This window comes from Rattus norvegicus, chromosome 10 (assembly GCF_021556685.1).
Source record: "Rattus norvegicus strain SHRSP/BbbUtx chromosome 10, alternate assembly SHRSP_T2T, whole genome shotgun sequence".
NCBI classification, from domain to species: domain Eukaryota; kingdom Metazoa; phylum Chordata; class Mammalia; order Rodentia; family Muridae; genus Rattus; species Rattus norvegicus.
Window position 1 is genome coordinate 85136114 of NC_141543.1, and position 23859 is coordinate 85159972.

Below are 23859 nucleotides of genomic sequence, written 5' to 3' on the forward strand. Positions count from 1 at the left end.
ATGTGACCATCTGTGGTCAGGGAGAAGACTCTGTGCAGCCCATGGGCTAGTTACAAACATGCTGCTACTTCCAGACCAAACACCGGCTTTATTTTTCAAATATCCTTGTTATATACACTACACACTACATGCAGAAACATATACATTTATAACCAAACAAGGCTGCGTTAAAAGAAATTATTGGTATAGGATTTAAAGAAAAGAAGAAAACTGATGAAAGTTTCTGAATGTCTGTCTAAATCCTTTTCCTAGGTTGTCAGAGAAAGACACTGAGAGGTTATTTAGAACCTTTTACTACTAAAGAAACCTCATGGGTGTAAAAATATATTCTAGTTCACTGTATACCTTTGCTATTGAAAGCCAATCCAAATGTAGTCACAACCACCCAAAATTGAAGCACCATTAAAACATCAAACAGGAAGTTGTATAAAATATTTCCCTTCAATAGGACAAGTTGGGAAAGCGCTCACTACACCTGTGTGAACAGTGTGCCTCCCATTTAAAAACAAGGGATTAGTCTGGAGTCGCCACGTCATTAGGAACAGCAACACTAAAGCCTTTCAATGACACAGACAATCAACTTTGTAACAGAAAGTCAGAGATACTTTATTGTCACTTCTAAATCCAAAGGCTAAGGATAGCAGAGGTGTAAAAATGGAATCCCAGTCTGCTTCACATGAATACTAACGTTTAATCCTGTCTTCAGAGTCCAAGACTGAAAACTTGCAAGTAAACACTGAGCAAGCCACATGTTTAGGTAATATTTCTTAAAAAGTCTTAAAGAAAAAATATGATACAGGACCTAAGTTCTCAAAGTGGCATATGTGCTATTAACACATGTTCTGAAATCTGGTAGGTCACAACAGTCCTGAATTAATTTTTAATAATAATAATAATAAAAAAACCAAATAACTAACTGCGCTTTATACTTTTTCTACTCCACTATAGCTTTCTTTCACCTCATTTTAATGTTGATCTTCACTTTATTCCGTTTTCAGTATTCTTCAAAAACTCTTCAACAGTAGTCCTACAATGCAAAATTTGGGGAAAATTGATAATTAGACAGCATATAAAAGGTAGAATTTTATGACTACGTGTTGGCCCAGTCGCTAACTGCTAACCATGTACATGTGTATATAAAGTGTACTGCTTTTACATCAAGGCATTGGTGTGGTTCTTAGAGCCATGTGCCTGTGTGTGCTGCTTATGTGTGAACGGTTCACACAGACATAACTACATTGCTTTCCTAAGACAGGAATGCCACCAATAAATCAACTAATTGGTACTTCCTTTCATTAGGAATATTTCATCCCACGCCACTAGCCCAAAGATTGAACAGTTAGAGGATTTAAGAACGCCTACAAAACCTAGCTTTAAACAGTTCTTTAAGAAGCCAACCTCATCCGATGACAGTGAGATCAGGTCTTTGTGTCACTGATCCAGTGTGTGTCTGCTAGACGCTGATGCTGTGAATGTCTCAGCCAGTGGCTACTCCTCTATACTATGGCTGACCGCAAATTCTCCTACACAGTAGGAAACGTTAAACACATACCTCTTAAAGACTTGAGAACTGCACTGAATGTAACAAGGCGGGTAATATGAAGTGTTTATTGTATTTAAAATTCTTTAAAGATATCTAATTCTGGGCACCACTGCATCCCTACACACAGTTGAAAAAAAATTCCATTCTGTTAACATATGATTTGTAAGATTTCACGCAATACACAAAAAACCCCTCTGTGCTTCTTGTAAAGAACAAAAAGGATACACAACAGTTAAGCGTAAAGGTCACAGGCAATAGCATTCAAACACGGATGTGGGTAGAGAAAGGAGTACCTGGCATGAATACCTGCTTAGTTTGACTGAATCCTTGATTTCTAATTTGGCTTTTCATGGGCCGCTCACAACACCAACGCTGTGTGAGGTATGGTAGTCAGCTGCAATAATTCATAAACCCTACACTTCCATCAATCCAATGCTACTGGCTCTCGAGTTACAGAACAAACTGCATTAGAATGCAAGGCAATAAAGCAAAAAACTAGAAACATCCTGGACAAATAAATACTAGCAGTTTAATTAAAACAAAGTAGTCCAACATGTGCCTCAGAAATAGTTAAAAGTTTTAAAGCATATGTTTCTGCCAATGTACCAACACAAGATGGACTTAATACCAAAAAGAAAAAAACAGTTCAACCTTTTCATTTAAAAAAAAAAAAAGAAATAACAGCAAAATCCCTAAAAAAAGGATAGTTAACTTTCAATGGCGACTACATTACATACGTGGACAGTAATTTCCAAAGAGGCACACTAATGGGGGCACGAAGTCTGCTACAAAATAGCTGAGACAAAACAATGTACCTCCAAATGTTTTGCAGGACTACACTGTCTTTTCCTTCAGAAGAGGCTTTTGTATGTCTTCTTACACGGCTTAGCTCCGTCTTCGTCTGTGCATACTTACGCTGCACTGTCAAACAGTAACAAAAAGCCCTAATCAAAGTGAGAAACAGTGCACTTACCTCTGTGTGATCTGAGGTCTTATCAGATCAGTTTTAATTGGACTGAGTGTCACCTTCAGATTTTATGTCTTCACTGGTCCCATTGACCTCACTCTTAGTGTCACTTTCCTTCGACTCAGGGTTTGTGTCTTCACTTTGTTTTTCTCGACTACTGGACTTCACACTACTCTTTTTATCATCGGCTCCCTTCTTTTCTGCCATAAAAGAAGACATTGACCATGGAATTTAGAGTGAAACACAACATATCCATTACTACTTAAAAAGGGGAACACTGAGAGCAAAGAACCATCTCCCACGGCCTGTAAGAAACAGTCTGCTGCAGAGTTCGGTGATGTTGGTTGTAGATTATAGAGGGAAAGGGCAAAAGAACTGAAAGGAAACAGAAAATTCCCTCAAACTTGCTAAAGTCGCCCCACAATTTACAACTTGAGTAGATTCATTCTAGATAAAGACCAACCAAAGGCAGCAGGAAAGGTACAAAAGACAATACAACAAAGCTGTTAACCTGGGGTAATTAAGTTGCAATGGCAAGCAAAGTGGCATCAGAAAGAAATTTAACATTTAAATGACATGTTTATTAAAAGAATATTTATGTATATTTAAATATCCAAGAGGGGACACACCTATTAAAAAAATGGGATCTTCAAATAATCCTAGAACTCAAATGTCTATTTTCTGTAATGAAATCTAAGAGTTTTTTTTCCCTAAAAGGTAAGGGGGGGGGGGGGGGTCGGGGAGGAAGCCCACTAGAGGGAGGAGTTGTCCATATCCCTCTAAATAGGATTCTGCAGGAAATATTACGTGCACCTTTCCATAAAAGCGATCTTTCCTTCTTAAAACTAAGAGTAACGGGGTTGGGGATTTAGCTCAGTGGTAGAGCGCTTGCCTAGCAAACGCAAGGCCCTGGGTTCAGTCCCCAGCTCCGAAAAAAAGAAAAGGGAAAAACAAACAAACAAACAAACAAACAAACAAACAAACAAAACAACTAAGAGTAACTAGTCTGGCAAAGGAGATCATGACAGAATATGTCTGAAGAGAGGCAGGCACTCTCTATGGACAGCCATCACAGACCCAAACACCCGGAAGGATGGGAGTGTAAACACAGGGCTGTGGACTTGCATCTTGCATAAGTGAGTGCATATCAGGTCCAACATTTGTAAAACAAGCAGGTTAACCATAAGACTTGCTTCACATCTGTCTGTCTGTCCGCCTGTGGAAACTGTGCTCTAACTGACCTTGTGGGAAAGTCCTCCCTTTGAGCCTTATGGGCTTCTCCAGCGCACAGGTAGCTTCAATGAGGAAGGGTCGTCTTGTTGCTCCGTAGAGGACTAGTAGTCCAAAAATCTTATCTTCTGGCCTATGTAAATATGGTAGATCTTAATAGTCCTAGGGATATCCATAATGTGTGTTGGATTTTATGGTTATGGATTAAATAGAAACTCTCTGAACAGAGTATAGATAGCTATCTGTAAAAAATAACTACCCCTTCATGGAGTTCTGTTAGGTGCTTCTATTATGATCACAGTACCCGGAGCATGAGCAGTCTTACTCATCTGCCATTGTTAAATGTCTGTCAGTACAGATGCCTGACGCCCACGGGCCAGAATGCCATTGTCTGTACACTCACAAGTGTCGAGAACCTCCATAAGCCAATAGACTCAATGTTTCTAGAAGCCATCCTAACACTGAAGTTAATGCTATAATGGCATGCCCAAACAAAATAGGCCTGTAAGTTTTTTCAGGATCCAGTCTTCTGTCCCACGTCTCAGCAGGAAACCTCAGCTTTACTACATTCATCCTGTCACAAGTGTCACAAGTCAGGAATTCAGGACACATTTTTGCTTCAACACAAAATTATACAAATGTGTCTATTTAAATGGCAAGACCAGAAAAGAACAATTAATAACACAGAAATATGTGATCAAGATCCTCAAAACACGGGCGATTGATTCGATCTGATACAAGAGTCATCAGGTGACTCTTCAAAACTGATCTCACTTAAAATATACCAAAGCCTTTCTAAATAAAACACAGTACAGGAGGAGACCACTCAAATAAAAGCGTTAGCCCTTTAACAACTGCAGTCTAAATCACAGAAACAACGTCTGACTTTAAATAAGCAGAGGCCAACAAACAAATGCCAAATCTAGTGGGATAGCTCTCAGAAGGAAGTGTGAGACTAGGAGTGCCACACATGGTTAGCTGTAACACAGTAGCAAAGGGCAGACACTGGGAAAGGACAGGATGGAAGCAGGAACAAAGAGAGGAGACCCTTTCTCTCTTCCTTAAAACTGTACAAAGCAAAACAGCCCAAATAATATAAAAACCAAAGATGCTAAAATAACTCCAAAATAAAATTAAGTTTTAAAAGGAGACCTTGATGATTACGGAAAACATTATCCTCCAATAAAGGCTAAAAGAGAATTTTTTATAATAGGCCAAGGGCAAACTTTACAGTTCATTAATACCAGTAACATAGTAACACAGCAGCTACAGACACCAGAAGAAAGCAGAAGGGAACAGCACGTGGATGCAACACACTTGCTAAGACACAATGAGGTGTAAGAGACACAGTGAGGTGTCCACCTTCTGTGAACACAGAAGCTACTTGCTGAGCCAATGACAGCTGCACAGTAGGAACAACAAATGGATGTGCAGTGCACTCTGGGAAACATTATGGAATACTGCAGTTTAAAATAAATGTAGCCAAAGTTAAAACATTCTCAAGCATCATCATCCTCAAAGGCAACACAAACTCACAAGAATCCAGACAACAAAAGCCTACAGGTTGCTAACTGAATAACAAGGCCAACCTCCACTGTCACACACCAGAGCAGGAAGAGAGAAGTAAGAGCTTGAAGTTGAGCTGACTGCTCTGCAGCACAGTAAGTGGGTTCCAGGCTACTGACAGCACCTCTCATACTGAACCAACCTTTCTCCTTGGACTTTCTATCTTGTTCTCTGTCCCGACTTTTGCTCCTGTGTTTATAGGACTTTCGATCTCGGCTTTTTGACCGTCTTCGATCCCGACTGCGAGATCTATGTTTTCTTTCTGATCTGTCATGGCTTCTGCTTCTTCGTCGATCTCTACTTCTTAATAATTTAAAGAAAAAGGAAAACAGTTTCAGCTGATATTACTAAAAGGGCTCAGAGAATCACATATATTACTATTTGATAATAATTTTAAAGTAAAAGTTTCCCTTAAGAAACAACAGTCAGCCTAGTCTACAGAGTGAGTTCTAAGGACATTCAGGGCTATACAAAGAAACCCTGTCTTGAAAAAAGAAAAATAGCAAAGCACTTTACATTAGACATCTCAAGGATAAAAATCATTGAAAATCTTGCTGTTAATCCCAGCAATCTGGAAGCAGAGGCAGGCAGATCCCAGTGAACTTGAGACCAGCCTGATCTACACAGCAAGCTCCAGGCCAGACACAGATAGAAAGACCCTGTTTTGAAATGAAACAAAACAAAACCTGACAAAAACAAAACAAGAGATATACTACCTGGTAGACTGAGTCCTGGAAAGATTATCTCAAACCCAAAACAGAAGGGGCTTCCTTAAAGATGAAAGCTCACCTTTCAACCCTTACAAGTCTATCTAACACATAAACATGCAGTCTTTTATTAGTGGTTCAATAAAATAATCTGATTTTATGACAGCACAAAAGTAATGTACATCCATCAGATATTTCATTTCAAATTTAGGATCTGAATCACTACTTAGGCTAGAAACACAGGCTCCACATTCATCCTAAACCTGGGTAGCGACAATCACTCACAGTTAGTTCTCCATCAGCTATGTGATCAATAAGGAGAAGCGGGGTACTATGTCAGCATGAGATTCCGTACTGACTTAATGCATTTTCTTCAACTTACAACCGCTCAGTTATGACATATGAGAGCCCCACTACAACAAAAGGTCATTTACTATTTTTTGCTCATAACTGTACACTGTAGTGTCATCACGAACCAGACACTGTCAGCAGATTTACATACCTGCTTCTCCTTCTGTCTCTACTCCGTGATCTTTTGTGGTCCCGAGACCTGCTGCATCTCCGGTCAGAAGTTCGGCTTGAGTGTCTACTCCGTGAACGACTTCTCTTTCTCCTTTCTCTGTCACGAGCTCTTTCTTTTTCTCTTTCTTCCTCTTCTCTTCGTCTTTTTCTTTCCCGTTCTTCCCTTTCTCTCTCCCGCTCTTTTTCTCTTTCCTCTCTTTCTTGCTTCTCTTTTTTGAGACGTTCATCCCGATCGGGTTCCTCTGTTCTTTTTCTTAACTTTTCCTAAGGAAATCAAATTGGCTTTTTTAATTGTTGTAGTACTGGAACCAGCCCAAAGGCCTTGAGAATCCCAGGCAAGTAATCTCTCATTAAGCCACTTCCCTAGCTCAAGATAGAGTTTTATAACAACTTTAAGACATTTCCAGGCAATGTATGGACTAATTTGCTTATGGAGTCCCATATCGTCAGGGGAAATGTAGAAATTCTGGCATCGTGTGTGTGTGTGTGTGTGTGTGTGTGTGTGTGTGTGTGTGTGTGTGTGTGTAACCATTATTTGAGAAATACCTTTAAGTTTCAATTTCTGGTATTTGAAAACGAAGTTAATAAGATATGTTGGTGAACAAGAAACTGTCACAGGAGTTGTCACTGCGTTCTTCCTTTTTGACTAAGGATCAAGCCCACAGTTGGGGGCACATTAAACAAGCTCCAACCTCCACACATCACAGCTTTAGATACGTATAAACTTTAGCTCTATGAAATACAGTACTTTTAGTGATAGTTATTGTTAGGACTTACAGATTGCATGTGTGCTTATGAGGAACTTACTTTCAATTCTTCCACAGTGGCTTTAATTTTGGCGTAGCCCATGTGCTGCTTCCCCATCAGATGGTCGTCTACCCGGGACTGGGCATCTCCTACTATCAAAAAAGCTCCGCACACTTCACAGACTTCCATCTGTTTTTCTTGGGCAGCAAAACTTTCTATAGTCTGAAATGAGAAGGAATCTAACATCTACTTTCCATCTCTCCAGCCATAACTGAACACCAATTGCTCAAGTTTTAGAAAGGAAAGGGTGGAAAAGAGCCACTGCTCACCTGACCTAACTGCTCAACACCAAATCACCTTGAAAAAGGTAACTGTTCAGAAAGTTATTTTAGTCTAAACTGCTTTCACATAGATACAATCACTCAATCATTAAGAAATGAACCTCATGGTGAACAATCTGAGTTCACAACAATGAGGCAACAGAAGCAGTAACCAGAACACCTTATCAATAGCACCTAAAGCATACACTGCACTCCTCAGTTAAACTACCGTAAATACAAGTATGGAGTAAATGGAACTCAAACTCACACGGGTACTAATACTGTAAGGCAGGGCCACCAAGCTAGATGACACAAAAAGTTCACATGGAAGGAGAGAACTAAAGTTTCAAGTTGTCCTCTGATCTCAACATACATGCTGTGACAGGACTACACAAAGACTGAATAATAAATGTAAAAATCATAGAATGCAGCCTGTAGTGAGATAACATGCAGTAATCACTTCTACCCATTCTTCTAACTTCTCCCTAAGAGAAGTCTCAAAAACTCTATATAACCTTCCTTTACCTTTGTGACCTGGAGTAGACCAAGAAATTCACTATCTACTTGTCTGATCACAGGGTCCCTAGGTTAATGGGGACTCTGCCCAACAGAGGGTAGAGAATGCTGGGGCGGGTGTCATAAAAAGACCTGGACAGGCAGGCTACTGGGTTCCCCTACTTGGTCTATTGTATTATATCATATTCTTCTTGCCTAATCACATTTCTACCCAGTTGTCCATGTTTCCATAATGCTTATAGAATTAAGTCTCCAATTTGACCCAGAAAAGGGCCTGAGCTTCCAGATACCTGAGTACATGGAGGTTCCTAGAAGGTGGTGAACCTGAAGCGGAGACGGAAGCTTCGCCACCCTTCTCCCATACCTATGCATGTCTTCTTCCTCTGCATCCTTTGTAATATCCTTTATAATAAGCTGGTGAACGTGTTTCAGACATCTGTGAGGTACGGGAGCAAATGAATTGAACCCGAGGTGAGGGTTTGTGAACGCTCTGAATTGTTAACGTTAGTCAGAAGCACAGGTAAAACCTGGGGCGTGAGTGACATCTGACATACATGTGCCTGGGACTGTATGTGCGCATCAGATGGGGAGAAGGGAAAGGGGAAAGGAAAAGAACGCCATAACAAACACAAGCTTCAGAATTATGCTCCCAACTTGTGAAGTCTAACGCTATCTTCAGATAAACTGCCAGCACTAACCTGCAGACACCTGGCTAGTGTCTGGTATTGAAGCACATTCCTTGCTTGGTACCGGAGTGAAGTCACTAGCTGGGGAAATAGCTCAGAGGTTAAGAGTACTTGCTGGACAAGCACGACACCCTATGTTTGCTCCTCTGCACTGCATGTATGTGGAGGGGGTTGGGGGAAACAGTGTGAGGGGTTTTGTTTTGTATCTTCATGTTGTCTGAGGATGCCTTCAATGTAAGGCAGGGCATAACCTTGTGACCTGCCAATCCAACACACATGGCCTTTTAAGAATATGTTTGATCAAGACTAAATTTTGGACAACAGAAAAAGGTATTAAGACTTTCTAAGAAGAACAGATTCCATGTAACTAACAGGCTTCTTGGGAACATAACAGGATAAAACTCACCGAGGTTGTAGATCTTAGCAATTCTCTCTCTTCCTTTAACTGTTCAACCAATTTCATCATTCCCTGGGCTTCTTCTACCTTTCCTTCAGATCCTAACTCTTCAATCTAAGACAGAAACACAAAGTCAAGATTCCTCTCAAATCAAGCAAAGAATTTTACAGCCACCATGCTTTACTAGCCTTCAGTAGATTTGTCATTTTGCTTGCTAATATGATTTTTCTTTTATAGCTTAGATGATGTAGATTTTAAGTATGCAAAGATTATAAGTATGGACAAACACATACCCAGGAAAATCATCATTACCAGTTAGACACGTTCCTTCCTTCCCCCAAAAGATTTCTTCCGGGGTTGGGGATTTAGCTCAGTGGTAGAGCGCTTGCCTAGGAAGCGCAAGGCCCTGGGTTCGGTCCCCAGCTCCAAAAAAAAGAACCAAAAAAAAAAAAAAAAAAAAAAAAAGATTTCTTCCTATTCATTTTAGCACCTCCTTCAACCTCAACATTATACATATGACCAGACAGGCAATCAATAATCTTCTGTCACTACAGATTAGACTGTATTTTCCCAAGTTTTATACATTATGTGGTTTATAGTTCTTCCTCAGTCTATCTTTTTTCACTCATTAATAAATGGTTTAAACATTTATCAATATTATTGCAAATAGTTAAGTTCCTTTACATTGCAGAATATTATTTCACTATACATAATTTAACTTTGGTTTTCTTAAGACAGTATTCTGTCTCTGCAGCCTTGGCTGGCCTGCTACTCACCAGAGCCAAAACTTGCCTTGAACTCAAAGGCATTCCTCCTGCCTTAATACTGAACTTATGACCACCCCACATGACTTTCTCACAGAATTGTTAATGAACACTTGAATGTGGTGGGTGGGGGTATGAATGATTTTTAAAACAGTGGTGTGCCAAGTTGTACAGACACATTTCTGTTTTGCCTAAGTTCACAGGTACATTTTTTTAACCTTTTAAGAAACAAACTATCTGGGGGGGAGGGGCAGGACGGGGATGGACCAGATTAAACTCTTCTAGACTGCCTATACCTGAATCATTTTATACACCCACCAGCAACATTTAATAACTCTAAAAGCCCAAATCCTTCACAACACTCAAGCATTTTATACTGTTGGGGTTTTGTTGTTGTTGTTATTTGATTTTTGTTGTTTGAGACAGGGTTTCTCTGTGTAGTTGTGGCTATCTTGGAACTTGATTTGTAAACAAGACTAGCCTGGAACCATGCAGAGTGCTAGGATTAAATGTGTGTGCCATAGTGCTGGGCTAGTTAACCTTTTTAATGGACACCAATAAAATACTGTTAAGTATCTCCCCCTAGTTGAGATTTCAGTTTGTATGTCCCTTATAATCAATCAAAATCTTTCCATGTTTACTTTCTTTTTTTTTTCCTTTTCTTTTTTTCAGAGCTGGGGACCCAATCCAGGGCCTTGCGCTCGCTAGGCAAGCGCTCTACCGCTGAGCTAAATCCCCAACCCCCCATGTTTACTTTCTAACCTTACTAATCACGTCTCAGTTGTTTCTGTCTAAGACAGGGTCATGGCCCTGTCATCTCCATCAATGCTGGGATTAAACTGTTTGCCAAGGCACCTAGCTCCATGGATTTTCTCACTTCTACAAACGACTCTCACCTGCTGTAGAAGCACATCAATTTTGTCTGTCAGAACCTGAATTTTTTCTTCATTTTTGCCTGTTGGACCAGCAGCCTGTTAAAAACAATAAAGTATGTTAATACTTTATTAACTGATAAGTAAAATACCAAAGAAAATTATCTAACCTCTTGAGTCCAGGGACAGAGATCCTGATCTGCACTAGGCCTTGGGTTTGATCCAAGCACCACCCCTAATAGTAACATATTCAGGTTCTCATGGAAACAGATGTGTATTTTTTCCCCTTTAAAACAATAAAAAGATACTCTGTCCCAACCTCCCAAGTGCTAACTAAGAATATGGGATTATGCCACCAAGTCCCATGAGTGTTTTTAGTTAGTAATTAAAGGCAAAGAGGAGCTGAGCAACATGATACATGTCTACAAGCTCTTTGGAAAGTGGAGGCAGAAACAGGTGGATCTCAAAGTTCAAGGTCAGCCTAGTCTACAAAGTGAGTTTTAGAGCTACAAAGAGAAACCCTGTCTGGAAAAAACAAACAAACAAACTTTAAGATCATCCTCAACTACAAATTTAAAGCCAGTAGTCTTCACCAAAGGAGACCCTGTCTTGGCAGAACAGTAACTGCTTAATCATCTGATACTAGGGGGTGGAGAGATAGCTCAGCGGTTAAGAGCACTGACTGCTCTTCCAGACGTCCTGAGTTCAATTCCCAGCAACCACATGGTGGCTCACAACCATCTGTAATGAGATCTGATGCTCTCTTCTGGTGTGTCTGAAGACAGCTACAGTATACTTAATATATAATAAATAAATAAATAAATAAATAAATATTTAAAAAAATCACCTGATACTAATCCAATTATCTTTGATCTTTGGTAGCCAATTACACATAGAGTTACTGATACTTAAGAAAAATCTTCAACTGGGCATGGCAGTGAATGCCTGCCATCCCTTCTGGGCACCTCCACGAGCTCCAGATCCAAATAGCTACCATCTGCTGGGCATTTAACCATCTGTGCTACCACTGGTCATAAAACTTGACTTGTCTTATAGCTATTTTATTATTTCCATTTAACAGAGACAAAACCAAGACACTAGGTGAAGGTTAGTAATTTGTAGAAAGTAATACACTGGGAAGATTTTGGTTTCATGCCTGACTTGCAACTACAAGTTTATGTCATGTCTCACCTCCTACTAAATGTCTCTGCTTGGGTACTTAAGGCATTTCAAATTTGACATTTCTAAGATAGAAACTTGAACAGAATTTTCTCCAGTTCCGATCTACACTAAATTCTGTTAGTCACCTGGATGCTTAAACCAAGAACCATGTGGGAAGAATTTCTCCTCTTCCCTGCTCACCCAAATTCTCGCCCCAGCAAGCTGTTGGTTTTTCAACCATCTTCACCCAGCCCACCATAATCACCACACAACCCCCCAGATAACTCGCTGCTTCCACTGTACACTCCTCAGATCAGTCCCATTATAAAGCCAGAGTGAGCCTTCAAGAAATACGCTCAAGATCTTTTCACCTGCACCCTTGCTTTGCCGTGGCTCTGTCTGAAGAAATGACCTCCTCTCCTTCTCCTTCTCTGCCTTTAACCTCACTGCACCCCAACCCCAGCGCAGTTTCCTTTTGATTCTGCTGGCTAGCTAGTTCCTTGCTTGCCTTCGAAGGTCACTGTTAGGAGTCTTTCTACCCATGATCTCCTTGGAAAAGCAATTGCCTCAGACAGTCTTGGCCCCCTGCTTCTCCCATTCTATCATGGAGGGATCATGACTCACTGGGTTGGGGTTAGTTACCAGGACGACTACCTGTCCTGGTTTTCCTAGGATGAAGCAGCCAGAGAACTGACATGTAGTTTAGCGGGGGAGCACTTGCTAGCTGTGCAAAGTTCATGGTTTGACCTCTAGCAGTGCCACCAAAACAAACAAACAAACAAGCGCACGCACACTTGAGGGGGAAGATGCTTCCCTATACGTCGAGTAACAGAAAGAAAGGTGCTTCTCGGGGGCTGGGGAGATGGCCCAGTGGTTAGGAGCACTGACTGCTCTTCTAGAGGTCCCGAGTTCAAATCCCAGCAACCACATGGTGGCTCACAACCATCTGTAATAGGATCGGATGCCCTCTTCTGGTGTGTCCGAAGACAGCTACAGCATACTTATATATAATAAATAAATCTTTAAAAAAAAAAAAAAAGAAAGAAAGGTGCTTCTCACATTTTATGTAATTTTAAAGGCGAAAGCAATGAATGGAAGACAAGTTTAAAATAATGAGATGCCTGGAACTACAGAGAACAAGAGCTCTTTCCTAGTCTAAGTTCGTTTCATACTTACCCCAGAAGACTGCTGATTTTGAGATAATGCCAAACGAGCATGACCTCGTCTAATTCTACGCTCGACCTCGGCAAGTAAACTCTGTAAGTATCGCAAAAAATCTCTCTCATAGCCAACTTTCATAAACCGAGAACTCTTCTCATACCTGATAAAATGAAAGTAAATAAATGTTTAAACATTACAAGCCATATATTCTCTATCACCCCATCTCAAAGCTTGAGTGAAATTTTAGATGATATCCTACTAAGGGAGGCACCATACATTGCACTGCAGTTGGTTAACAGTCAGTTGGCTGTTTATCGGATCTGGCGGTACTACACACTGAACCCAGGCCCTTACACACGCTAGCAAAGTGCTTTATCACTGAGCTCTGTTACCCAGCCTTTGTTTTGTGTTAAAGCTCCCCATTAAGTGCACAGACTGGCCTTGAACATGGATCTTACTGTCTCGGTTTCTCAAATAGCTGGTTTACCAGGCATTACCAGGCCCAGGTAAAAACACAAGCTTTAAACACAGGTTTAAGCCATGGCGATAACACTACTTTGCATCTATCTATTCTCTGGAATCCAGGACAAATCATATCTATAAAACAGGAGTTGGGACCAGTGAGACAGTTCAGTCGGTAAGGATGCTCACTGCTAAGCCTGACTACCTGCATTTGATTTCACACAATGGAAGAGAACTAACACTTAGAAGCTGTCCTTTTAGGCCCACAAATGTACCATGGCACTAGTGCACTCACAAATATAGTAACTAACACGAACTAAGTAAATGTGATTAAGTAAATAAAATGTAATTGAGAAAGTTAAACCACTAGGCATGGTGGTCTATGCTCTAATTACAGCACTAGAGACAGTTAGATATCTGTGAGTTTGAGGTCAGTTGGCTTACATAGTGAGTTCCAGGCCATCTAGGTTATATAGTAAGACTGAAATAATAATAATAATAATAACAATAACAACAACAATAATAATAAATTTTTAGTAAGAAGAAAATAAGTCAGACTTGGCCTGTGCCTTTAATCCCAGCACCAGCAAGTCTCTGCTGAGTTCAAAGTGGTTCCAAGTCAGCCAAGGCAATACAGAGAAACTGTGTCTGGACAAACCGTAAACAGAAAAATGAAGGTGGAACTGGAGGAAGCTGAGGAAATGGATCAGTGGATAAAATCCTTGCCATGCAAGCACGAAGATGGACGCTTGGCTTCCTAGAACTCATATAAGCTGTGCAGACACTGTATCACTTATACTTCTGGTGCTTGAGGGACAGAGAAAGGAGATTCCTGGAGCAAGCTGTCTAGGTAGATGAGTCAAAACTAGCTAATAGGAGATGGCCTCAATAAATAAAGTGGAAAGTGATCAACAAGAAGATCCAATGTCTACTTTGGGCCTCTACATCCTCATCATGCTCAAAGACCCTTACTTAGTCCATGGGAGCCGGAGAAATGGCTCAGGAGATTACTTTGCTTCCTATATATGCATGAGGGTCTGAATCTGGATCCATAAAGCCAGGCACAGCAGTACAGGTTGTAAACTCAGTACTCTTAGAGTGACATTGGGAAACAAAGACATAAAATCCCCAGAAGCTTTTGAGTCAGTTAGCCTGTGACATCAGTACTGAACAAGAGACCCCATCCTAAACAAGATGGAAGGCAAGAACAAACTATCAAAGTTGTCTTCAACATGCAAGGTTATAAAACAATTATAAACTTTATAAAGGACAAACAGAGAGAAGTACATAAAATACTAAAAAGCAGATAATATGGCAGCTACCACTCCTAAAGCTATCACATTTTACCATGCCAGGCCAGTGACTAAATTCATCTGCAATGCTATTTTATATCAACTACAATTGACTTCAATGCTTGTCTCTTAAAACTAAATAACCAGAAAGGGGGAAGTAACAAAAAGAAAATAGTACAACTCACTGTTTTCTTAGATTTTCATCATGAATTTTTTCACATGGACCTGAGAGAGAAAAGAGCATGCATAAATTATTTGTGACATTAAAATCCCTTCTCTAGTCATAAAGGTTTTTTTTGTTTTGTTTTGTTCTGAAAAGGCTGATCTAGAATTCAGGATCCTCCTGCCTCAGCTTCCTAAGTGATAAGGGATCTTAAAAAAGGCATACCACTACACCAAATTTGTCTGTCTTCCTTTTTAAAAAGGGATTTTCAGTCATGTGACCTTTAGTCAACCTGGCTCTAGTACAACTTTGTTCAAAATAAAGTTCCACTGCTACTTTTTTGTGTTGTTGGGGTAGAAATGAGGTTATAGATCTAGTACGGCATATAAAGCACTTAAGAAATATTAAAAATATAAAGGGAAAGCAGTTCATTTTATTACTGAGAATTACTCAGTACTATTTTGTGGAGAGCCGCAATAACATTCGCCACCACAAGATGGCGCTGGCTTCCACTGCACCCCACGTGGAAAGCCGTGATAGCTTTTTGTCATTACAAGATGGCGCTGGCCTCCGCCGCGCCAGCCGACTTCCTTTCAGGAAGTTAACTGTGTGCGCATGTACAAGAGTGCCTTCGTGCCAGGTCTTTGCCCACTCCGGGGCGTGCCTATGAGATAATGGATAAGCGACCAATCACGTGTGGATGTGCCGCGCTAGGGTGTATATAAGCCGCGCCATGCTGGCGCCCCGGGCCCTCTCTTTAAGATACAATAAACGTTTTTGCTACAGAAGGATTCGTGTGTCCCCGCGTGTTCTTGCTGGCGAGATAGCGCGGGGCATCTGGTGCCAAAAACCGGGATAGAAACGCCACACCATCGCCAGGCGCCGAGAGGGGTCCTCCGTCCGCGGAGCGAATCCAGAACTGCAGTGTTTTAAGGTAAGCTCTGAAAGATATGTTTGGTCTTGATCTGTTCCACTTCTCTCCCCCGCTAGAAGATGCAGCGGAAGTTTTTGTTATCGTTTTAGCAGCCTTCATGCTTTCTCTTTTGGTTTTTGATTTTGTGGCTGCCACTAGACCACGTCAGAGGTCGTGCCTAGAAGATGGGAGCTGCCCAACTGTAATAGCAGGACAGAGAGTGCTAGGGAAGTTACAAGGCAGCATGTCAGAAACAGAGCGGGATAAAAACTTAAAGAGCTCAAAGAAAAAAGATAAATATGAACAAAAAGACCCTTCCAAAGACTTCAGATCTGAGGGAGCGAGAGGTTGGGGAAAGAACGGCCCGGGAGAGAAACAGAGAAAGGAGAAAAAAGTTTTGAAAAGGAGATGCCTTTATCCGGTAAAGGAGTTAGAGGCTTTAGAGCTTGATAGCTCAAAAACAGACGAGCTTGGCTCCTCTGAGGAAGAGGATTTAGAAGATGAGGTAGCTCGCTATGAAGAAGAAAGATATGGGCCTAGGTGGAGAGCCACTGTGAAGAAACCGAAAGTTATGGATCCCTTGTGGACAAGGCTGGTAATTTTGTTTAAGCTTCACAGAGTCATACTGATCAGATTTGATAGAGAGGTAGACTGCCTGAAAATTTATTCAGGAGAATCAAACAAAAGGACATCTCAATGCCCATGCACAGCTTGATGGAGTTAATGTAATTGGGTTGTGAGTGGAAATATTCAGGACTGTGTTTCACTTCCATACCATTTGTGAATGTCAGTCGTGCTGCTCAGATATCCCGTAATATATCTCAGTATCTTACAGGAATTTGGTTTCAACACGTTGATGTACTAGTCCAGGAATTGAGACAATCCATCGTCCATATCAACTCCACTCGAGTGGCTAGTCACCGTGGAAGTGGTGGGAAAGGGCAAATCCTACCTCTCTGCTGACTCCTATTGGAACCTGGGTTCCTTTTCTGGGACACCATCTAGTTTTTCCCCTTTGTCTATTGTCTGTCCTTGGTGCACCAAGCTGTCCGTGTATGTCAGTTTATGTCTGTGGTTTTTGTTTCTTGTTGCTTAAATGTTTTGTGTTTCATGTTCAAAAGAGAAAATGGTAAAAACTTTTATCTGCTGGTCGTTCACACCTTGATTTGGTTTTAACTCGTTTCAAAAAAGGAATAAATGAATAAAAAGCAGTTTCAATCAGGCCTTTAGAGCCCTATACCTGTAGCCAGGAGTCTAGGTCAGCTGGAGAAGCTGCCCGGGGGGCTGAGCGTCTGCACGAGCTGATCTTAAAGGCACCAGCAGCTCCTCAGCTTCTTTGGTACAGGAGCCGATAGCTGTTTCTCTTAGAAAATCCCTGACTTATTATTTGACTCAACAGGTGACAAGGTGCTTCTCTTAAAATCATAGCTAAAAAGGTAAAAATGGTGCTTGGTCTAAATATTAAAGATATGTATAGCCACTTCAATTTTGTTTCTGATTGGTTTTAAATGTATAAATATGCCTACATGCCTTGGTTATGGACTATTGGCTTTTAAGTTATTGGATATGGTTAAAAAGGTATAACATTGGTAACAGAAAGTTGACATAAAACTGATAATTTGGATAAAGTTATTCTAGACATGTGACATGAGCCAACCTAGGGAAACAGGTCTAAATTGAATTCTTATTTATGGAATTCTTACTTCTAGAAACCAGAATGTAGGACAGTGTCTCTTTGTTGAGGTACTGGAGACTACACCATTGTGCGTTCATATGTAGGAATTGGCAGTCAAACTTTGTAACATGAAGGATAGACTCAGTGTTTTAGAGACTGGATTTTGGAGACTAGATCGTTTGTTAGAAGTTGAGTTTTGCTTTCCAAAGTTGTGGTTTGCCCTGAAGTTATCTGTATTTTGATGCTAATTCCACTGCCCCAAGAACAGCTGCCTAGTCACTACTCAGAATTCAGGTGACCTTGTGGTTGTGCTCTGGTGTTACAAGGAGAACTTAAGGATTGTGATTAAGGATTGCCAGTGTTGCATTGACTAACTCAAACTTATTTGTAATTAAGAAAAATCAAACAGGTAGAGATTGTTACAGGATTTACAAAGGATTGATGAGGTTTTGGAACTTGTGAGAACATTACAGCCAGTTTGCTTACTTCAACTGCCATTTCAAGATAGATTTAGAGGATTGTTTTTATACAATTTATTTACGTCCTGGCGATTGTGAGTTTTCATTTCGTGAGCTTGCTTATAATTTTAGAGAGCCCATAAAGTGATATCACTAAAAATTTTACAAAAGAATGGCTAATAGCCTTATTATGTAATTTTGTCGCTTCTTCAATGTAAGAAGTTAGAACTTTAAATCTTTCAGTGTATATGGAAATTTTTACTACAAACCTTTGCTCTCAAAATGAGCTTTATTATTTGGGGAGTAGCTGTTAACACTACTCCAGAAAAGAATATTTAAAACTAATTTTAAGCTTCTAAGGATATGTTAATTGGCTAAGTACCTCACCTTACCAGAGGACTTAGGTCTTTGTTTGTTATGCACATTGGAGATAAAGCTTCAGTTGTGTTAATACAGAATTGTAGGCTAGAGTCATGGAAGTATTTTAAAAAGAAACCTGGTGAAACATACCTTATTCCAAACAACAGTTAAATTGGTTATTACAAAATACTGATATTTGGCCTATTACATATACAAATTTTTCAGGCAAAATTGATAATTTTACTCTTTACATGCTTTTGTACTTCCTGTATATTTGTGCATACAACCCATAGGATATTTATAGGTGGTTCATCTAATGAAAAGGCTACATGTATGATTAGATCACTTGTTTATTCTCTTGAGTTTCTGCTGCTTCAACACAGATTATTAAATTCCGGGCTTTAGCCACTGTTTTTAAATCAAGCTTTCAATTCACATACTGATAGCCAATGTGTGGCTTGTAGTTTACAATTGATTTCAATTACTTAATGCTTTACTAGAGACAAGTTTTCTACATGAAATCAGTGAGTGATGATTTCAGTGTGAATTGTCTGACAACTCACTGTCCTTTCAGTGCTCTGGCTCAGACAACTAAACAAAACCATAGACCCAGCTCTTTAAAAATGGTAATAGAGTTAATATGAAAAGAAGAAGACTCCATTTGCTTACTTTCAATTCCCAGCCTCACCCTGCCAGCTCAGGGATTTCTAGTTAGACTGAAATTGGACAATATTTACAGGTTTTGACATTTCTAATTAATGCTTATGTTTAGGTATAAAGTTTGTGAGGTGCTAGAGAAATGGCTTAGTGATTAAGAACACTAAATACTGTTACTTTATAGGACATTAAGAACTCAAACTAGATTGCCTGGACTCCTTAACAAGGGAGGACAATGATACCAGACAGATTATAGGCCTTACATAAGAACAATTAGTCAAAAATCTCATTCTTTCTAATATTTTAATAATTAAAAAGGGGAAGTTATCCCTGTATGCTAAATAATGCTCCTTTTATTTCAATTTTAAAATTTGTATGCCAAGGAACACTCTGAGTGTTTATGGCACCGTACAACTAGACATACTTCTGCCTAGGTGAAATAGAAAGATCCACATATTGACATGATCCTGTCCAGATATTTTATATGGGGAAGAGGGAATGTTTCTGTTTTTTCTACAGGATGCTACAAGAGTGTGCCAGCTGCCTGAGTGGCTGGTGAGACTTGCTGATCCTCGTTGCATGAAGATTCAGCTCTCCTGGTTCGGGTCCCTGGAGTCTTTACTCTGCCCTGAGAGGAAGATGGAAGATTCCCCCTCACCTTTTGTCATCACAGAGATTTTGACGTTGCTGCAGTCAGTGTTACCGCTGCGTGTGTCCCGTCCCATTGTGGCCCACTCTCTGACCCTCTGTGCACTGCTGCTTGCTGGAGAAGACTGGACTCCAGTCGTTGCTGCCCCCCTCATTCCCCAAGTGACTCTTGCTGCCTTAACTGGTGTTGTCATCTTGCAGTCTGTAGCTTCACAGGAATTCCATCTGCGTGAAGCTGCTGTGGACTGGGAAACTCTGCCCTGGCTATGCAGATCTCAGACATGGTTCCATTGCCTGCTGGTTGTTCCAGAAAAGAATGGCTGATCCTGAACTGTCCTGGGAAAGACCTTGTTACTTTCGCTGCTATTGTAGCAGCCATTTACTGCTGCAGCCATTGTGTCTGCAGTGTCTAGAGTTACCCTCCCCCCAATCTATTGTTAGGCAAGCACAGTGGGTGAACTTTCTGGAGTAGTTGCTAACAATTGGAAGTTCTAAATTTTATTATAGGAACGGCTTGACTACGGCCCTTGGTGGTAATAGCTGAGGAGAACCAGATGAGGTGCCCACTACTTATTGGGAGTGGCTCTGTTTGGTGCAGCCCTATGCTGTGGATTAGTGTTCATGCTATGGTTGGTTTACAAACTCAGATCTCAACAGAAACGTGACAAGGTCGTTGTCACTCAAGCACTTGTGGCCATTGAACAAGGGGCCTCCCCTGGAATTTGGTTATCTATCCTCAAAAATTAGTCGACATCTGAGTTCTCTGGTCTTGCACCCCATGGATTTGTGGATCCATTACACTGGGATGAGAGAGACTCAATGATTCTTTGATCAGCCCTTCTACATCGCTGAGGTTTCCTCATTGCATGCGATAGGGTGATCATGATTTCCCCACTAACTCATTTTCTGGCTGGCCTCTTTTATAGAGTTCGCCCTAGGTCGTTTAGCAGTTACTGTCACACAGCACTGCGGTATCCAGAGACGGGCAACTTTCCTCATCCACAGACCAATCTAAGACACGGGGCCCAGTGGCGATAGGGTTACCCTTCGACGGATAAGGCTGTGACATAGAGGAAAGACCTAAGACAGGAGCCACAGCAGATGGATGTAACTACAGGGACCTAGACCAGCCTCATATTAGTAAAACAATAAGGGGGAGATGTGGAGAGCCGCAATAACATTCGCCACCACAAGATGGCGCTGGCTTCCACTGCGCCCCACGTGGAAAGCCGGGATAGCTTTTTGCCATTACAAGATGGCGCTGGCCTCCGCCACGCCAGCCGATTTCCTTTCAGGAAGTTAACTGTGTGCGCATGTACAAGAGTGCCTTTGTGCCAGGTCTTTGCCCACTCCGGGCGTGCCTATGAGATCATGGATAAGCAACCAATCACGTGTGGATGTGCCGCGCTAGGGTGTATATAAGCCACGCCATGCTGGCGCCCCGGGTCCTCTCTTTAAGATACAATAAACGTTTTTGCTACAGAAGGATTCGGGGATTGTGTCCCCGCGTGTTCTTGCTGGCGAGATAGCGCGGGGCACTATTTCATCATGAAACATGATGAAAACTGATCTCTGTAGTTGCCAAGGTCAACAAAGGGGACGAGGAACAAAAGTGAAGAGGAAACTGTTCCTTTCCACCATTAAAGGAAATGTGGATGCTGTAGACTACCGGTCTGAACCAACACTGAGATTAGCTTCAAATACTTGTAAAGTAAGACAAAAGTCCCATTCTCAACCCCAAATTAACCATTAACTTTTAGTATTTCTTCTGAAATTCATTCCATTACTTTAGAATTTTATGCTCATTTTTTATTAATCATATGTATCAGAAATTTAGGGTGGGTATGGCGGTTTAACTTTAATCCCAGCACTCCAGAGTTTCAGTACTCTTGAGTTTGCGGCTAGCCTGGTCTACATAGCAAGTTCCAGGATAGATAGGACTACATGGAAACTCTGTCTTAAGTTAAAATACCCTGCCCTTTAGTATTTACATTTTGACCAGCAAATAGCATTCTCTGTAGACCAAACAAAAGATGTAGATGGTATTTCTACTGCTCTTTCCTTGGGATTTATTTCCCATATATATTAAACCTTTCTTATTTCCTGAACTCTTCTATCAAGCCAAAGAAAGTATCCCTGTATCAATTTCCCTAAAGACTACTTCAAAGGTGGCAATTGATCAGTTTTGCTCTCTTCAGAGAGCCACGCCTTCTTCTATCTGGTATGCACGCTTTCCAAGCTTGCTAGCATGGCTATCCTAAACAGTTCTTTGTCTTCACTCTGTTGACAGAGCACCAGATTGCCTTTTCTTTATTCTTTTCAGATCAACGTACACCATCCTGGATAAGTTTGTTAAGAAAGGATACATAGGAAACATGCTGGTTGAGACTGTGTCTCAGAAAAATCTTTCTTCACCACCATATTTTGATGTTTTCTATACTAACCCTGACATTAATATAAACTGGTAAACGTATTCTCTAGTGTCTTCAAATTTCTTGCTTGCTACCCACAAGATATAGGTCATTTTGAAACATAATTGTATGACCTATACACTCCTATGCTGTTCCCAAACTCACCATGGAGGGAGGGTACGGCTCCTTTCTCTTCATTCAGCCTTTTACCTGAAGGACTTGGATAGTGTGTGTGGCACACACACAGGCGTATACAGCTCTTTTGTGTGTCTACATGCAAACTTGCAGGAGGGGTCAAAGCAACACTATGGTGTCTTCCTCTATTTGCTGTTCAACTAGGCTGGCCTGCTGGCAATCCCTGGGGATCCATTTGTTCTTCACCCCATAATGCCGCATGACAGGTACTGGCGGCTTTTCATGTGGGTGCTGGGGATTGAATTCAGATCCTCATGGTGGCAGAGCAAGCACTAAGTCAATCCCTAGCCCAATCTAGTGGCTTTTATTTCACATTTCTCTAGTTCTAATTTCTAAAGCTTTAATTTTAAAAAGTGTAGCTTAACTGCAATCTCTTCTTTCTAATGTTCAGATACTATTTCTCTGAAGATAGTAAAGTTAGGTAAGATCTCTAAACAATTTTCTCCTCTATTTCCAATCATTTCTTACCATCATGCCTCTTCCCTTACTCATTTTGTTAATATAAGTTGAAATTATGTCTGCCTGGTTAGTGTCCCCTGACCAGCAACTTATATTTTGAAAGACTGTTCTCCAAAAGAGGACATTGGATCCCCAAAACTAGAGGAGTCACATAAGGTTGTGAGCTACCATTTGGATGCCAGGATCTGAACCAAGTCTTCTGGAAGACTGCTCTAAAACACTGAACCATCTCTACAGCCTTGCCAACTAATTTTTAAAGAATAATTCGAAATTCTGACAGAGAATTATAGAGTGGATAGGCAAAGATTTATCAGTAATGACCTTTGTCAAAAAAAACAAAACAAAACAAAACAAACACCAAAAAAACAAAAAACCAAAACAAAACAACAAAAACCAGAACTAATTTTTTAAGAGATTCTTAGGGGTCAGGATTCAGTTAAAATCCTTTCTCTGAAGTATTCAACTGCTCCCCTGTAACTGGAGGTAATATCTAGCTATACCCTTCCGGATGCCTGTAAGAGAACATCACTATTACATCACTATGAAGAACTCATTCAAAACATTATTACAACCTTATTTTTGTTCATAATTTCCCTATGCTGTGCTTAAAATTTCAAAATTCAGACTCTTACCAGGCATAATACATCCCCCTAAAGCAACTCAGTATTGTAAGAGAACTCACAATTCACCAATTATGTTTGTACTTTATGCTTCAGAGAGTCTCTCTAGCCAATTTCTAAAACACAAACACACACACACCAAATAGAAAAGTTAGTACCAAGAAATGTGTAATGCCTAAACTAGTGGATCTTAATTGGGAGCTAATATTTAGACAGCAGAAGACATTTGTCAATGTATGATGACTATTTTGGTTTGTTACTAGAAATAAGGTTAGGGTCAGGAAAGTTGCCAACACTGTCAAATATACAGGGGGAAGCCATGAAAACTGCTTCAAAGTGTTAATAGTCTCAAGGCTTAAAAATCTCTAAACTGAAAATCATTTTACA

At 40.6% G+C, this 23859-nt stretch overlaps 1 protein-coding gene across 6 annotated transcripts in view; it reads right to left on the reverse strand.

Moving 5' to 3' along the window:
- Positions 1-581: 581 nt before the first annotated feature.
- Positions 582-23859, reverse strand: part of Luc7l3 (LUC7 pre-mRNA splicing factor like 3) — a 36026-nt gene continuing 12748 nt past the window's right edge. The window contains exons 3-12 of one of the 6 annotated variants that reach the window (XM_087573147.1): positions 15099-15138; positions 13175-13319; positions 10862-10936; positions 9211-9315; positions 7343-7504; positions 6516-6799; positions 5449-5609; positions 2570-2710; positions 2359-2464; positions 582-1027 (exon numbers count right to left, since the gene is read on the reverse strand). In XM_087573147.1, the coding sequence (XP_087429273.1) occupies positions 979-1027; positions 2359-2464; positions 2570-2710; positions 5449-5609; positions 6516-6799; positions 7343-7504; positions 9211-9315; positions 10862-10936; positions 13175-13319; positions 15099-15138 (1268 nt within the window). In that variant the 3' untranslated portion in view covers positions 582-978. 6 annotated transcript variants of the gene reach the window in all.